Below are 19,216 nucleotides of genomic sequence, written 5' to 3'. Positions count from 1 at the left end.
ATTCCTCCATTTTGTGGGTAGAAAACACCCTTAATGAAAAAAAAATTATTTAATAAACGTAGGGGGGCGGTATTTTATATGTTAAAATGTGTTCAAAGTTTGAAATGAATCGATCAAGTAGTTTTGAAATGACAGTGAACACGGACTTTGAAAAAGTAGTTTTGAGAAAAACGCGTCTAAAGTTTATGCACTTCTATCACCACCGCCCTCAGTTGTTAGAGTTAGAGCGTTAAAGGCCAGGAGACTAATAAGATGATAACTCTAAGAATATTACTTCTACCGACTTAAAATTTTAAGGACATATTCTTGAAATGTTAAACAATAAGATAAGACAAAAAAAATCGATTTTTCAAAAGTGAAAGTGTGAAAGTAAATAAAGATATTAAAGTGAAATTTGGCACAAAGGATCGCATTAGGAAGGGGCATATTTGGACGTAATTTTTTTGGAAAAGTGGGCGTGGCCCCGCCCCCTACTAAGTTTTATGTACATATCTCGGAAATTACTATAGCTATGTCAACCAAACTCTATAGAGGCGTTTCCTTCAGGTATTTCCATATACAGTTCAAAAATGGAAGAAATCGGATAATAACCACGCCCACCTCCCATACAAAGGTTATGTTGAAAACCACTAAAAGTGCGTTAACCGACTAACGAAAAACGTCAGAAACACTAAATTTTACGGAAGAAATGGCAAAAGGAAGCTGCACCCAGGCTTTTTTAAAAATTGAAAATGGGCGTGGCGTCGCCCACTTATGGACCAAAAACCATATCTCAGGAACTACTCCACCGATTTCAATGAAATTCGGGATATAATATTTCCTTAACACCCTGATAACATGTATGAAATATGGATGAAATCGGTTCACAACCACGCCTTCTTCCAATATAACGCTATTTTAAATTCCATTTGATGCCTTCTCTGTATAATATAAAACTTTACACAAATACGGTATTTGAAAAATATGTAAATGACGGATAATGAAATCTCGATTATCACTTTATCATGCGAGAGTATAAAATGTTCGGTGACACCCGAACTTAGCCCTTCCTTACTTGTTTTTTACTGAGATTGATTTGTTGATTTGTTTTATGTTTAACAGGAAAAATATAAATGAATGAATCTTTATTTTTTATTTAGTATATACACCGACTGTTCTGTGTGAGTCCAAGTGGAAATGATTTTGTAGTTCCGTCGCCATTTGTAAACTCGTATTACGATAAGATTTTCTAAAAGGAACCTGTATTTACGTATGGAATTTTGATTTTATTGCAGAAAAATAAATGATTAAAATTAAAAACACGTGCAAGGATAAGATAAAAACGTATAAAAGATGAACAGAAGAGGTGTACAAAAAAATTAATTTTTCACTCAAACATGTACAAAAAAACTTCCAGAAATTAGAATCACTTTAAAAACAATATAATTCTAATTCGTGAGCGTCGACTGTATTGTGTATTTAACCGTGTGATATACATATATGGTATATATTCATGCATCGAAGTCAAGCTCCCAAACTTTGTTTTCTACCCTTGATTTCATAAAAATACTGCTGTGCTCGAAAGCTTTGCGCAGCTTATGTGTTACGAAAGTTTCCCGCTTGAAACAAAATTTTTGTATATCAACGAATAAATTAGTATATGTTTGTATGCAATATATAAATGTGCGAACAAGTAATACACAATAAATAACTTTAATCAGAGGAAATATCTTTGTGAGAAACTGCCAATTTTCCCTGATTTTAAAGTTTTTCTATTTATCATAAAATAATTTTATAAATATGTATATGAAAGATAATAACACAGCCCCATTTTAGTAGCGTTTAATAATACTCTAACCATAGCTACCACTTTATATGATACGTTATAAGGAGAGTGGGTTCGAATTTGGGTTTGAAAATTGTATTTACAAAAACGTCTTTAGGATATAGCTAAACTAATAAGTCTGGCAACTTAGGTCGAATATGAGAGTTGTTTTCTAGAGCCGAGAGAAAAGCGATTGCATACTTGCTGACCAGCTGTTAAGAAAGAGCGTAGAGAATTTTGGATGCAAACTCCGAGAAGGACGATGGTGTTATGCTGGCGTATAACGTTTACCATTATAGCATAGCAAGCAAGCAGTTACTACTCGGCCGTGCAACGTTTAAGATGCCAAATTGTTCCCAACACCGCAATTGTCTCACATAACAAAAACAACTACTGGAAATTTTTGAACTTGACAGTAAATAACGTTGCAATAAATGTACATTATATATAATCAAATAATTACGTTTTTTATTGTATTATGTAAAAACCAAAGACAAGTGTTATTTACGCGAGCAACTGAATAATTTCAGAGTGGTTAATAAGGTAAAGGAGTAACAAAAAATCAATCAATTGCTACTTGTGTACAAAATGGGAGCACGTATAATTGAACGCAGAGTGAAACGAAACTTCACTTAACTAATGTTCAAGAGCTCTATTATTATGTAGAAAAGGAAGAGACCTTCAAATATCATACAATCCGACAGTGAAATTGACAACACATAAAACCGCACATACGAAAAGGGCAACTCGCAAAGCACAGACGCCCTTCCAAGTAACACAGAACACTCGTGGGAGTCAGGCACTTGAAATTCGTTATTTGTGATTCGCATTTACACAATCACTTCTCGCCCGTCTACATACCACCGCCACCTTGCTTCAAGCCATCAACACATCCACTCTCAAAAACAGCAATACACAAACCCGACCGATTGTGACATCTGTTTCGTTGTCGTAGGTTGGCGAATAAGTGAAACACTAAAACAAACAAATAAGCAATACCCTCAACGTAATGAGAGGGAAATTAACACACCATATTTGGTACTATTCCCACTGAAAAGCCTCCACGTGCATCATTCAAACAGAGTAACCTAGAATATTGCCACATAAAAATATATACAAAATTAGGCTAACTAAACTGAAACAACTTAGTTTCAAAACATAAATGTTAGTAAGACTTAACAACTACATAAATTGTGGATTTTACTGTTTATTCCTCGCTTCCTCAAAGACTTGGAGGTCAAATTTATGTTCATCACTGCAGTATATTCCAATTCTAGTTAAATATATTGGAAATCATCCCGGTTCAATTCTCGCTAAAGATCATAAACAGAATGAGTGACAGTCGCCGCAATACTGCAACAGAATTCAGTTACATCCTCCAAAGACAGGTAAGACGATCAATATATCAATACTATGGTATTATGATTAGGATCAATACTTACAAGGAAAACATTTGACGATTTTGAGTTTGTAATATAAACTGGAACACGGATGTATCTATATAGAACAATGTTTTGTTATGTATGTTAGAACAATGTTACTTCTTCGCCACTGTAATTTCCCGCTTTCATATGCGAACCGGTTTATTTTGCGGTTCGATGTATCACCATGTGGAGCGTGGTGGCTATTTCTATGCTACTAAGTGTTGTGAAGACGATGTTAAGTCCCATCCCATACCAACATGACTTTATTAGAAGCATACCCGGCATTGCCTTGTCCATATTTCAATACTCATTATATTTTCCATACCTTTCAGCAGGAAAGACCTTAGACTTAAGTTCACATGATTTGGTCAGCGAATAATTATCCTTTTCCGCTTTCGATTACTTGTGCAATTTTCTTCTTACATGTAGGTATGTCAAAATTAGACCAGCTCTTATCAACCTTACTGCGAAGAGCAAAATGGAAAAAAATCAAAAACCTTTGTCTTTCCAAGCATATTCGTTGAAGCAATCACCAAGAGGCAAAAATGTGCTACATACGGATTTTTGAATATCTTTCATTTTGCCCCAACCAGTAAGGAGGAGCTCGAACTATGGATGTACATATACATAGTATGTATAGGTATAGGTCTATAAACAAGAACGACGTGATGTTAAACTTTGGTAAAAAATAGAATAATGTTTAGCTATTAACGATTTCATCCAAATGACCACCACGGCTCCGTTTACACATACTGTAAACTGTTAGATTACGTCAATTTTCGATGGCCGGTGCAGATTTTCGATTATAGTGGGCTGAATGTTGTCTTCGAGCTTCACGAGCTTTGCTGGTTGATTATCGTAAACCTATGTGTTAACATACCCCATAGAAAATGATCTAGAGACGGCTCATCGTCTTGCTGGAAATAGAGATTGTTCTCGGCGATTTCATTAAATTTCGAAAAAAAAGTCGGTAAAATCCTGTTATAACGCCAATAGCGAGCGTGAGGGCATTTTCTGCTTAATTCCGAATGAAATAAAGCCCGATGATACATCTGCACAAAACGGTCAATTTTGGGGGATCATAAGGATTTGACTCACCCCAACAGCGACAAATTTGTTTGGTGACGAAGCCATGAAGTCAGAAATGGACTAAATGGGCCTTATCTGATGAGATGATTTTTCGATGATAGTGGATTTGTGTACTAATCTTGGACAATGTCCAAGCGTTGTAGCAAAGCGGAACGTAACATGATGAAAAGGCAAACTGAACACACTGACAAAATTTTACGTAAATCCCTAGCCATCACGACAACCCTATTGGTAGACACCGTTTGGCTATTTCCATGCTAATAATGTTATTAAAAAATAGATACAATATTACCACTAGTCCCTATATACCTACCTATTAGTCATATTGCCGATTGGAAAAATTTCGAGTTTTTCATTGATCGTAATAACGCATTGAAATGTAAAATTTATCTAAATTTTCCAAGGATAAAAACTAAATACAAAGAACTTTTTGTGGTTTCATTTCTCAAATATATTTTTAAGATCTAGATTAGTGTAATTTTTATTTTTAATCATCAGATCAAAATAATTTTTGTGGATTTCTACTCGTAGCAAATAAAGAGTCTGATGCATTCGCGTTATGGAAGAATAGTTCTCTCTGCTTCTAATTCAAATCGAATGCTTAAATAAATGTATGAGTACATTCTCAAAGAATGAATTATCTAATAACATCTCGTGAAACCCAATTGCAAGCCAAGCCAATCCATAATTGTTTAATTTCATTGTTAAAAAAACCTCGCTCGAAAGAGTTCTGTATTTTAGACGGCACATACATACTAAGTATTGTATATCAACAAAGCAACAAATAATTTAATCTTTCCTAATCATTAACGCTACACTTTTAGGGCCATAATATGATGAGGATGACAAATTACTTATTGTGAATAGACGATTTAATTTGGTACTGGGCATTCATGGTGGTATTCTGTAGTTAAAAAAATGTATTTAAACAAGTAAGGAAGTGCGAAGTTCCGGTAATGTACAGTTACATTTCATACTCTTACAACTTGTAAGGATTAGAGCCAGGGAGTACCTTCAGGTACATAAGGCTTGTGGTCTAAGGCGAGTTTTTACTCATTTTAAGATTCGTCGAATAACAAATTTTAGATTCCTTTAGATTTTAGTCGTACACTTGCAAACATTTATAAATAATAAATTAATGAGAAAACGAAAGAATAATTTATTTTCCCAATTAGTAAGGGCTTACATGACCAAACGGCATCTAATGCAATGGGCCTTAAATCTTAGCGGCGTACCAGAAACAAATTTCAAGTGAGGTTTCTGTCAGTTAGTGCTAGAACATGTAGTTTTTTATTGTTTAATGTAATGCACTACGTCAATTATTTATTAAATTATATTTTCAACTGAACAAAATTTTTCGCAAATGCAGAAAGTGCTAATGAAAGATATCCAGTATTATTTGCTGTGAAGCTATGATGTTCCAAATATCTTTGCTCGAAACATCAGAATTTCTATAGATATTGAGAAGAGCAAGGTTGTTCAAGCTGTCTTCGACCTTTCACTGGGAGCAGCTGATACTGATAGAGTTGCAGCAATCTGCAGATATCGATGCACAGCTGGGTAGAACTGTATACTTAACTTGTATAATGGTCGAGTGCCAAGGGCTAATGGTCGAGGCTCGAGACTCGCGACGTTAGCGTAGGAACGAAATGAAAGCAATGAAGGTAAGATAGCGTTCATAACATTCGTTATCTCACCATTCGAATGACGATCCGAAGTAAGAACAGCGATCTCACTGTAGTACAATCAAAGTACGGTTCGAGTCAAAAAGAGATCGTTAATTACTTTATTCTTTGGTTACATGGCTTATCTACAGTTGCTTATCAGCGCAAGCACGCACGCCAATACGTTCGACACGAGGCAGAAATTTTTGCGAGACACGCTTTTTAATATACATATGTATGTACATATGTACGTACACACGAGTTGCACGATTTTTCGATTATCCTTAGTGACGTTGATGGGCTCTGAGCACGCCCACGAATTTCTCCCTTCCTTCATATATGCAATATCAGCGAAAGCGATTCATCGCTAATGTAGAATAACTGCGACTGAAATGAAACTAAAATAGAAACTTTTCATTATTGTATAATCTATGTATGTATACGTAAATATTCAAATATTTCTTGCACAGATAATGAAACTTCAACTACACATAAATATTTTAAGCTCGATATTAGCGAAATATAATATTGTTTGGGGTAAAATAATTAAGAATTGTTACAACAACTCTCACTTTGAGTACGTCTCTGTTAAATCTCCTAAATAATAGACATAATATATCCATAATAAATATAGTATAATATAAATTCAATCTCATTTAATTCGGTATGACAATCATCCACTAATTTTCTACACTTTATGTCAGATTATTAAAATGGTTTCTCATTTTATACATAATGTCTGTTTTTTAGGGAAGCGATGTTTCGGGAGGTGAAACTCATGCGTTTGATGACATCAATAATCTCATGGAGGTAAATATATAAATCAATGCACTTTAAGTTAATGGGTGTGCCAAAATTATGGCAGAATTTCACTGCGTCAAATAATGAACAGGTATTCAAATTGATATATAAATTTATTTGAAACCATGTATTTGCTAAAACGATATTCATTTATCGTCTGAAAAGTATAAAAATAATTGTGTATAGTAAATATGTATATTAAAAGACTTATAAGTTAAATATATTGGGTAGTCGAAAAAGTCTTTTCGTATTTTGTCAATAGATGTCGATGCAGTCGTACATCTCCAGAGCTAACAAGCATTGAAACAAAATTAAGTAAATGAAAATTTATGTATGTGCTTGCAACTGTAACATATGCATACACGCACATATGTACATGTACACATATGTATATATGTGCTTTATAATTGAAAAAAAAACTATTTTTATACTATTTTTAGTATTTTTTATTTTTTATTTATTTAAATTACTTTTACTCTTGCTCTGTGAAATAGTGATTTAATATGGGAACCACTCTTTCACCCAAATTGAACTATGAGAGTTTGCTTCAAAGCGTTAACATCTTTTAAACCAAACGCTTATGTGACAATAAACAAATTGGTAACTTTCATTATCAATATGCTTATAAAGTGATTCAGATTAATTATAAAAAATCAGGGGTGCTCACGCCATAGCTCACTTGGCTCCGTTTGGACACAGACCGTGCGACGTTGTTTTATTCATCATATTAGTGTATTAAGAAGGTACATATAAATATCCAACATTTTTACTGAGACCTTTCCTCTATCGCCAACAATTCCAATATAGCGATTTTCGATTTTCCGATTAACTTTGTATAATGATATCAAGCATGAATCTAACGAATTTTTCAATAAGAGCGCTACAAAAGATTTTTAAATAACACAAAAAGGGTTTGGGATATCAATGAAATTCTTTATTCCTGTGAAAGTACATTCGATGCCATTATGTTTGGAACTCGATTTCTTTTGCATGAGCACCATGGACACGCTTGCAGACGTAAGGACGTTGAACCCAGTTTTCGGCGGTTTTCAAACATAAATCGGCCGATATTCTTACGAAGTTCATCAATCGTCGTGGGCTTGTTGGCATATACCATATACTTGCCGTAGCGCCACAGTAAATAGTCTAACGTCGTCAAATCGCACGACCGAGGCGGCTAATTGTTTGGGCCATTTCGTGAGATAACACGTTCATCAAACTTGATTTGCAATAAATAGATTTTGACATTCGCTGTATGGCTTGTGGCGCCATTCTGTTGGATCCACATATTGTGCAAGTCCACATCATCCAATTCGGGCCAAAAATATTCGGTTATCATTGAGCGGTAGCGATTCCCATTGACAGTAACGTGCCGATCTTGATCATCATGGAAGAAGTACGGCACACGAAGCCAGATCTGGTGAATACGGTGGTTTGATCAATGGTATTCACTGCGTTTTTGGCTTTACATTCAGTCACAATCATAGCTCGATGCGATAGTGCATTATTATCGTGTAAAATCTATAAATAGAATTCTTTATTGAACGCCCGTCCCTCCGAAATAAATTCATGATGCACCAAACCCCGAATATCGAAAAAAACAAAGAGTCGCCTTGATTCTTGAGTTGGCGTGTTTTTTTTTTTTTGGTTTCGATTCGTTTTTGTCCCTCCATTCCGATGACGGTGCACTTGTTTACTTGTAAAACTCATAAACCTCCTCAACTTCATCGGAACAAGTCGAGGAAGAACGCGTTTTATACTCAAAATATCCACCAAAATCATTCGAACGGACTCGCGAGAGATGTCGAGCTCTCTTGCCATCTCTCTAAAACCTCCCTGATAATTTTCAAGCACCACATATTTTCATCAGTTGAAAAAGTTTGTCCAGAACGAAGCATGTGTTTTTTAATCACCACAAGTATTCCGCATACAAAATTTGGTTATAAATACGCAATTTTAGACAAATTCTCTTTTCGATATTCTAACCCATTTTAAAATTCGCGAAAGCACTACTGAGGTGTACCGACTTAAGCAGCTGCTGTAAATAAACTGGTTGACATTATTATACCCTGAACAGGGTATATTAAGTTTGTCACGAAGTTTGTAACACCCAGAAGGAATCGTCGGAGACCCTATAAAGTATATATAGATTAGATTTATTTATGAGGAATGCACCGCGACCTTTGGTCTATTGTTATTTCTGTAATGAAAAAGTATATATATAAATGATCAGTATGTCAAGCTGAGTCGATTTGGCCATGTCCGTCTGTCTGTCCGTCTGTCCGTCTGCCTGTCTGTCTGTCTGTATATATACGAACTAGTCCCTCAGTTTTTAAGATATCGTTTTGAAATTTTGTAAACGTCATTTTCTCTTCAAGAAGCTGCTCATTTGTCGGAACGGCCGATATCGGACCACTATAACATATAGCTGCCAGCTGCCATACAAACTGAACGATCGGAATCAAGTTCTTGTATGGACAACTTTCACATTTGACAATGTATATTCAAAATTTGGTATATATTATTTCCTAAAGCAACAATGTAATCTCCGAAGAAATTGATAAGATCGGTTGACTATAGCATATAGCTTCCACACAAACTGAACACATAGTTACCAACAGAAATGCACCTGTGAAGGGTGTTTAGCTTCGGTGCAACCGAAGTTAACGTTTTTTCTTGTTTTTTATTTTCTGTAGCTACCACGGTCTACGTGTTAAAGATGTTGATGGCTAAATAGTTGAAATATTTCACTTTTATTTTAGATAATAACTAATATGTTTACTGAAATGCCCTTTAGTAATTTTAATCAAGCATTCTAATGCAATGTAATGTGAGCTGATACGAGCTCTTTATAGGTATTTTGCTGGGAATGAAAAATGTTATAATGAAAATTCAAACACATACTTACATGCATATGTATGTATGTATGTTTGTAGATATATGTGTGTACCTTCCACTAAAAAATGCTTACGCTTTCATCACACTTACCAACAGGCAAAGCACCCAACCATACGCCAACAGCGACCAAATTCCGATGCAGAAGGACAACATAATGAGTCGTCGACGACATTAGGGGGAGACGCACTGTCCTCACTTCCTCAAGCGTCATTCAACTATATAAATTCCATTGTCGGCAGCGGCGTCATTGGCATTCCATATGCACTGCATCGCGCTGGCTTTGTGCTGGGTTTGATTCTGCTGATATTGATTGCTTACATCACGGATTACTCACTCATTTTAATGGTAAGTAAATCTAGAATACTCTAAGTTATAAATGTATTAAATTATCATCAAAATAAACCGCATATATGTACATACATACATACATATGTATGTATGTATCTTATGTACATAAATATTTCATACTCTCGCAATTTTCAAGGAATAATGGCGGGGAAATACTTCTAGGCGTTGCAAATATGATATATTTTATATTATATTTTTTTAAATTGAATTCTTACGCAACATTTATTATTCGACGAATAATATTGGTCATGGCATCACTGAGTACCGTCACTACATTTTCCTTCGTGTCCATAATACAGTGGGGAGCAAAACTGTCAACATTTTTACAGAATGCGATTAAATGTTATGCTAACATTTTTTTACTGGCAGTATCGATAACATTGATACATCAAAATAAAGATAATACTTCAATTTATTAAAAATATAAAACGAAGCAACTTTATTTTATTTATAGATGAAAGTATAAGAAAAATCCTAAATACAATAGACCTTAAGGGGGTATTCTAGTCTAGAAATCAAATTTTGGGCAATTTTTTGAATTTTATTAAAAAAAAAAACCAAAAATTATTTTTACTATCCATTTTTTTATGGTGTTTTTATAGATATCTTAAGAATACAGAAAAAAAATTGTACAAAAATATTAAAAATTAAAATAATTAGAGGGGGGGAGAGACAGCTGTAAAAAAAATGGCGCATCCTGGTGACATTGATCCTGACTCTCCTGGTGGTCTGAAAAAAAAATCAAAAGAAATTTTTAATCAGTAAGAATGCTGTTATAGTCCCTACCTCAGGGAACACGAAACATTTTTTTTTTTTGAAAAATGGCGACTGCATGCAAATAAAAATAATTTTTTACGCGTTTTTTTGAAATTCCTGAATTTTTTTAAAATATTAAAAACAAAAATTTTGACGCGATGCTGGTAGAAACGATAAAGGGTTATATAAAGAAGGGTCACACAAAATTTCAAGTACATAAATCGGTTGTATAGAACTTGAGATAATGCCGATACCGTGTGGAAAAAAGTAGTTTCGAGAAAAACGCGTTTAAAAAAAAGAGTCACATTTGAGTGAGTCACATTTGAGTGAGTCAAAAATGCGAACTGCGTCACTAAAGTAACTGTAGCTCTTAAACTAATTTTAATTTTTAAAAATCCTTTGGAGGATATGTTCTTTAAGGTCTAAACTTTAAATATATGAAAAAAAATCGAATTTTTCAAAATTCTAGAGTAGAATACCCCCTTAATTTTTTATTACGCGTTTTATACACTTGGACATACTTTCAACCCGGGTTTCAATAATTAAGTGAGGTATATTTCTCCACTCCGTCTGTACCCGGCTCCACAGTTCGTTCGGGGTTTTGTGCTGACCATTTCAACTTTGATTTTTTAGCCATTCTTGGACATTTTTCGCCGTATGTTTCGGATCTCGGTCTTGTTAGAAAATTATTTCCTTAGCTGGATACGTTTACGAAATCAGGCAGCTGTGATTTTAGAATATGCAAATACATCTCTTTATTCATTATTCCACATATTCTAAACAAAAGACCGATATGCCACCACGTAAAGCAACTCTAAATCATCAAACCTGTCCACGCTGAAGGATTTTTGCGGACGAAGCCAAAAATATGCCTTAACATCTGATTGGTACCTATTAATCTTCGTCTCAACCGACCATATATGTACATAAAACTTTTCCAGTCCTCCTTCCATTCTCGGCAAAATTTAAGCTTAGCTTTCACATTTCGCTCAGATAAAGAGTCTATCTTTTGTTTAAGGGGGTATTCTGGTCTAGAAGCATGAATTTCAGGTAATTTTTAAAGTGTCGTATAACAAGGCAATTAATATTTTTACCATCCATTTTTTTTACTAGTTATTTTTTAATTTTAGAAGAGTACAGAAAAAAATTAAAAACTAAAAAAATTAAGAAGTTTCAAAAATTATGAGGTGACGAAGTGAGGGGTCTCTAAAAATTTCCACGTGACCATACCTATGATTTCAACCCTCCTAGTTATCTGAAACAAAAAAAAAAAAAGATTATTAATCTAGAATAATGTCGCAATGGCCGGAACTACGGAAAAGTGGGAAAAACTTTTTTTCACAAAATGGCGACTGCCTGAAAAAAGAAGTTTTTCTGGATCAGTTTTTCTGGATCACTTTTTCTGACTATTTCGATTTGTTTAAAAATAATAAAAATTAAAATTTGGCTATGGGGCTAGTTCCAACCATAGACAAGCCTATAAAGAAGACTCTATAAAAATTCCAAGTAAATCGATCCAGTCGAACCTCAGAAATCATGGGTATCGTTCCGAAAAAGTCAGTTTTGAGAAAAACGTGTTTAAAGTTTCGCGTAAAGTCTTTTGTTCGATTAGTTCCGGCCGAACCAGTTTAGATGCCGGGTCAGAAAAATGCCTATATCTCCGAAAATAATTTGAGTTTTGAAAAATCGTCTTGTACACATATTCTTGTATAGTTAAACTTTGAAAATATAAAAAAAAATTTCGATTTTTTTTTAATTTCTAGACCAGAATTCCCCCTTAACCGCAGCAACCATACCTATTTTATTTAAAGAGCGTCGGAATGTCCATGTACTTGCTTGAACTTCTACACTCATTTTTACACAATAAAATCACCATCACCATCGGTAAACTTCCGCGGCCGGCCGGCCTCCAGCGCTTACAACTCCAACAATACTTAGTGTTTTCTTCAAATTTATTTCCATTTGTCGGTTTATATTCAACTTTTCCGCAATTTTACTTAGTGTTTTCTTCAAATTTACTTAGTGTTTAGCAAAATAATTAATTTAAACAATAACTTTGTCTTCGACGTCTCGCAATAATTTTTGTATATTTTTTGGTTTACAATAAAACCTTTTAAAAATGCTTAGTAATCGCGACGACAGTCAAAATGTTAATAATATCAATTGTTATTTATATATCCGCTTTGAATTACCTTTCCCAGCCATTACGGTAAATATAGCATGGCACACTGGAAAAATGACTTGTAATTAGAATTTATCATACATTTTCATCCAGGAATAAAATAAAGATGATCTGCTTTATATTTTTAATAAATTGAAGTATTAACTTTATTTTGATGTATGAATGTTGTCGATATGGCTAGTAGAGACAAAATTATAAGAACATTTCTGTAAACATGTTGACAGTTTTGCTCCCCACTGTATAAGTATGTATTTTAAAATGAAGCTGACTAACTCAAATGAGATAGTATATGTAACATAGACTTAAACTTAACAGCGCTAAGCTATATGGTTAAAAAATCTATTTAATTTCATTAAAATATCATACATATTGACCACCACAAACGGTTTTATTTTCGATGGAAGGTCGAAATGAATGACAATCACCATATTGTGTAGTATAGAAACGATGTTATCAGAAAAATGCAAGATTTGAACGACTGCAATACACTTTTCGGTGATTTCCCATAGATCTTGTCGCAAAAAAAAGGGTGGTCATCAAAGAGAGGGAAATATTCTTGGAGAAAAAATGCTGACTGAAAAGTTTAATGGTGAAATGATTCTCTTGCAACGTACATCATTGTATATCAAGGACACCGTCAGAATATACATACATACATATGTACATACATATATATTTACGTTACGTTTAGGAACGCTACAATTTCCTATTGGTTTTACTTTAGGAAAGAGAAAACTGTGCAATATTGCTGGGGTCTTCACAAAGATTAAACCCCTAACATGCGTGGAGGATGATAAGACCTTGGTGAATGTTCAGATTTAAGCAGGTTGAAACGGGAAATCTTTCACCGCTCGCAATGTTCCAATAGAAAAGCTATTGTTATTCCACACAGTTGTTAAGTGGAGATTAATTTGTTAACACAATGCGTAGAATGATGAATTAAGTGCGGTTAGACGGTTAACTAACCAACCATCACTGCCTGCTTTGTGGAAACATGAATGTTGTTATAAAGATATGCAGACATGTTAAAATATTTCACTAACATTTAATTTCTATAAATTGGGACAGTAACTATGGCAATGTTCGGCCAATTTAGATCCTACTTGCAGTTTGTAAGACCACAACATTCACTTATTATTTTTATTTATATTTCAGGTAAGATGCGGGCATATATGCGGAAGGTTTAGTTACCCAGGCATTATGGAAGCGGCTTACGGTAAATATGGATACTACCTTCTATCGATATTACAATTTATGTATCCATTTCTGGGTAAGTTTTGAAATACGCCAAAGTATGATTGTAATTTTTTTATTAATACATACACAATATATGTATATAAGTACTTATGTATCAACAAATATAAATAATATACTACATGAGTATCATATTGCATTATATTTTTATATTTGCAGCTATGATTTCCTACAATGTTGTCGTGGGTGATACTCTGTCTAAAGTGTTAGTACGGTTTTTTCCGTCTTGGGGTACGTCGATGCGTGCTGTACGGCTGGGAGTTGTATTCTTCGTTACAATTGGCGTTGTAGTACCGTTATGTCTATACAAAAACGTTTCTCGATTAGCCCGTGCCAGTTTTATTAGTTTGGCGTGCGTGGTGTTCATTTTGTTTGCCGTAATTGTAAAGTTATTGTCGGGTGATTACACTGTGTGAGTATATTATGAATATTATATGTATGTACATAAATAGAGACAGTTGCGGCCAAAATAATAATAATAGTGTGAACAGTGGCGAAAAAAATTGTGTAAACGCAGGTTGGTTATCTGTTCAATATTTATTTTGGTTTTCATTTTAACGAATTATTTTATTTACAAGTAATTCATTAAAGAAATTTTTAGGAAATTATTAAATACAAAATTATAAAAATTCGATTTCGGAAGCATTTGTATAAATAGGAGGTCAACAAGACAAGTCTATAAAATTGAGATTTTCAATTAGAGACAGTTTTTGTGACTTGAGACGATTTAGCAATTCAGTGCGTGACAGTCACAAAAATCTCTCAATTGAAAACGAAGAGGTCTAATCAGCTCTTACATTTCACTTGAATGAAAATAAATATGTCGATATTGATCAAAAAGCATAATTACCAATACAAATAAATATACGAAATATATTTGAAATTGACTTATTTTTAACTTTTTCGTGTTCGAGTTGCTTACAAAATATGGTAAAACGACAATCGATTAATATCTATGATTTTTTTATTTAAAATGGCAAACAAAAGTTCCTTTTAGTTTCGTGACCTGCTAACTATCAGGTCACATATTTGAAACAATATTTTGTGACTAAAGACTAGACTGTGTTGTGAATACTAACTAGTCACAATTTGAGACTTTGCCTCAAAAATTCTCAAATAGTGGCTAGAGACCGCTTACATAATTGCGCTATACAGTCATGGAATGATAAATAGCATGCCTTAAGAATGTAATAAAAAGACGTATATTTTTCAGTAAAAACAGAAAAGAAATTTTATCATTAGTATCACATGAAAGAGAAATAAGTGAGTTATTTATAAAAAATTACAAAGCTTTATTCAATAGTTCTTTAAAAAACAAATTTATTGAGTTTCTCATTGCGTTTAAGTACTTACAACGTTAGTATTTCCTTGTGCGCCCACAATTTTTCAAAATTGCTTGGCATCGTCAGGGCAAGCTCTCCACTAATATCGGGTTTTCACTAAGAACGCTACAAAACTTTTTTAAATAAAACATAAACGGTTTGTGATATCAATGAAATTCTTTACACGAATCATGGCTTCCACGGGCACGATTGCAGAAGTCCAGGCGCTGAACCCAATTGTCAGGCATAAATCGGCCGATAATGCTGCAATTTCACGTTCGATATTCTTACGAAGTACGAATTTGACGTATTCCCACAAGAAATAGTCTAATGGCGTCAAAACGCACGACCGTGGCGGCCAATTGACTGGACCATTTCGCGAGATAACACGTTCACCAAACTTAGTTTTCAATAAATTGATTGTGACCTGTGACGCCGTCCTGTTCGATCCACATATTATCCAATTCGGGCTAAAAATATTCGTTTATCATTGAGCGGTAGCGATTTGCATTCACAGTAACGTGCCGGTCTTGATCATCCCGGAAGAAGTACGGCCGAAAGATGTCTGCACATAAAACGCTCCAAACCGTATTTTTTCAGGATGCAATAGTTACTCATGGAGTACGTACGAATGTACTTTCACAGGAATAAATAATTTCATTGATATCGCAAGCAAGTATTGCTCTTATTGAAAAACGCTCTTAAAGTTGAGGCCACTGACTCCGAATTTCGGCAGTAAATTTTAATAATCTCGTTGTTAGAACGTATATCTTTCTATAATGAAATAGCAAACCTTACTGAAGAGAAATGTCGAAAGAGCGGGAAAAAATATGGCGTGGTTTGCTATTCCTATTGGTCTACTTTTGTAGCGTAGCTATTGAAACACACTTTATCTGACACCTTCTTTGCGAAATTACGTACCATGCCTCCTTGATTCCAGTCCAAAGCTTTTCCGCATTTTTGAATTTTGTCTTGGCACTCTGTATCTTAACAATCGATTTTGCTTCGGAGTTTTGGACTGGCCAGCTCAGGACTTCAATACTTTCTGCAGTGAGCCAGTTCTTCACACTTTTAATTGCGTGCTTTGGATCATTGATCAGTGATACTACCAGGAAAACTTCCACTACAGTGTTTGTAGTGTATCTGGAGTTATACGTCTGACACCTGGGACGATGGACAAATGGTTTTCCATTCGATCCGATATGCTTCACCTTAGTTTCATCGCTCCACAGAAACATTTTCCAAAATTTGGCGTCCTTTTCTAAATGTTCTTTAGCTGTTTGTTATGTTTTTTTTGTCAGGTGTGTTTTGTTCAACTCATTCGTCCAAACAACTGATCATCTCTTAGACGTCTTCGCATAGCCTATTGGATGCGTTAAGCCCAAATTCGTTGCTTATTTTCGCCATAAGCTCTCGGCATGATTTAAAATGATTAGCTTTGCTTTTTCTGAAGATGATTCCACCAGCAAGTTCCGTTATTTTACGCTCAGCAGCTTTGCGATTTTTTTATTTTTGAGCAAATTTGGATCACTTTTAACAAAATTGATGGCGTTCTATACCATTTTCCTCGAACAACTGATAATTTCAGTAATCTGAGTTAAATTTTTTCCAAAGTATGATACAATGCACATTTCTGTCCATTTAGAAAATATTTTAATTTTTTCTTATTACTAAATTTGGTTCATGTTGGACTAAAACTGTTCAGCCCCCATAAACCGAATATGTGGATCCCAGTTCTTATTGCGAATTTTTCATCGAAAATATCGGTCAATCAGGGAGATATGTGAGATAATCCTTTCCTGATTAATATGCCTGTATGACTAAATGGGTTTGGTTTTTTTTATATATTTTAACTTCATAGAAAAATTCTAACTATTTTAATAATTAGTAGCGCAAACTGTATACATATGATTAAGTATTTTTTCCAATATTGTAAGCCTTACATATTTCGCCAACAAAGCGCTTTTCACGTTCCTGCTGGAATCCAATTAGAATTATTGAAATTGAGATGGGGATCCAAAAAGTTAAAAATGTTTCCTGTAGCGCAATTTATTGAAGGTTTTTAAAACGGTTTTAAAAGCATGCAACAATTTCAATTCTGTTTATTCATATATGTACACGTTGTTAGCAATGTGACTCATCGTGGATGAGTGCGACATGCTCTGTAAATTTTAAGCAAGTACTCGCGCTTTGGAAATACACTTCCACAATTTTAATTTGTTATATCAGACATTTTTCCCTGTGTTTACTTGGACACCATTTCATTGTAGAAAATTTTATAACTCTGAAAAAGTGCTAGGAAAATGTAAAATCTGTTTTCATATAACGGTCGATTGTATTAACAAAAAATGAAGAGTTTGGTTTTGCATCCTCCTCTGATCAAATTAAACAGATATGTAATGGAATCCTAACTAAATTAACTATATGGTCCCTTAAGAAGCAAGTAGACTGTCGTCCCGCGAAAGTACAGTGATAGTTGAATGATAAAAATACAAACATTTTTATGAAAACTATCTCACCTCGAAAATGTATCTCATTGGATATGAGAGAGAAAGTTTATTGTCGTTTTAATGAATATTCTACTTTTGTTACCTAATAAATATGAAAACTAGAGTTATTTATTCACATACATACATATTCACATGTGTACGCACATACATATGTGTCTAAGTCTACATACATACTTAATTACACGTAAACATCAGAAACATCTTTTTTCAATTTCAGCGCCGATTCCGCAGAATCTTGGAGATTTGCCAACATTGATTTAATTCCAGCAACGGGCATTATGGTTTTTGGTGAGTTTCTAGCATAATTAAATAAACCTTTTTTTCGTCGCTAGAGAGGAGGGGTGATGAGAACATAATATAATATTGTTTATTGCAATTTTTATTGCTTGATAGTACTTATGTATATATAATTAAGTCACACCAAATCCGCAACCGCAATTACTATCTAGTTTGAGTGTTTGTGATTTTTTCTTTTACATGGTATCATTGCAGCATTTATGTGCCACCATAATACGTTTTTGGTTTATCAGTCCATGAGAAATGCCACACTTGAGCGATGGGAGAAAGTCACGCACATTTCAATTGGATTTGCTTTAGCAGTAGCAGCTCTGTTCGGTATTGCTGGATATTCTACATTCCGTGCGCTATCGCAAGGTATTTATATTTTACATGTGAACATTTTGTAGTAATAAATGATAACGAAATACTTTTCGCACTTTACTTAAATCCCTGCGATAATTGTTCGTAACTAATAGATCGGACGACTTTAGGAGTTAGGCTAGACAATTGACGAAGGGTGACGCAGAGTGAACGCTTAAAGTTGAGCGTATTTTCCCGTTTACGCAACACGCGCATTTACGATCGCCTCGGCTTTGAGCGTGGAAATCTGAAATCTGCCAAAAAAAAGGCTACGCTCAGAACCGTTAGTGACAACTTACATGTAAAAAGGAAAAAAACATATTAGGGGGATTCTCTAGATTGCATGATGACACAAAATGTAAAATTTCTATGCCGAAATATGCAAAAGCACGATGCTGCAGAATCTAGTGGTATATGAACAGCTGTAAATGACTATTGTTCATGAATATTGTGAATTGGCACACCTTCTGCAATTCATTCTTATCGAAAAAAAATGTAGCAAACCTTTATAATTTAAATAGAAAT

The 19,216-nt window shown here is 34.2% G+C and overlaps 1 protein-coding gene across 3 annotated transcripts in view; it reads left to right on the top strand.

The window, feature by feature from the left end:
- The first annotated feature begins 2,121 nt into the window (after nucleotides 1–2,121).
- The window catches only part of LOC120771970 (putative sodium-coupled neutral amino acid transporter 11), a 550,765-nt gene continuing 533,670 nt past the window's right edge, over nucleotides 2,122–19,216 (top strand). The window contains exons 1-8 of one of the 3 annotated variants that reach the window (XM_040100318.1): nucleotides 2,122–2,347; nucleotides 3,082–3,192; nucleotides 6,732–6,791; nucleotides 9,777–10,025; nucleotides 14,122–14,236; nucleotides 14,380–14,632; nucleotides 18,270–18,340; nucleotides 18,545–18,706. In XM_040100318.1, coding sequence (XP_039956252.1) covers nucleotides 3,136–3,192; nucleotides 6,732–6,791; nucleotides 9,777–10,025; nucleotides 14,122–14,236; nucleotides 14,380–14,632; nucleotides 18,270–18,340; nucleotides 18,545–18,706 — 967 coding nt within the window. In that variant the 5' untranslated portion in view covers nucleotides 2,122–2,347; nucleotides 3,082–3,135. Of the gene's footprint in view, nucleotides 3,193–6,731; nucleotides 6,792–9,776; nucleotides 10,026–14,121; nucleotides 14,237–14,379; nucleotides 14,633–18,269; nucleotides 18,341–18,544; nucleotides 18,707–19,216 lie in introns of all 3 variants that reach the window. The other 2 variants (XM_040100317.1, XM_040100320.1) reach the window with 2 other exon arrangements.

Source organism: Bactrocera tryoni, chromosome 3 (assembly GCF_016617805.1).
Source record: "Bactrocera tryoni isolate S06 chromosome 3, CSIRO_BtryS06_freeze2, whole genome shotgun sequence".
NCBI classification, from domain to species: Eukaryota; Metazoa; Arthropoda; class Insecta; order Diptera; family Tephritidae; genus Bactrocera; species Bactrocera tryoni.
This window is presented reverse-complemented; position numbering and strand designations above follow the sequence as displayed.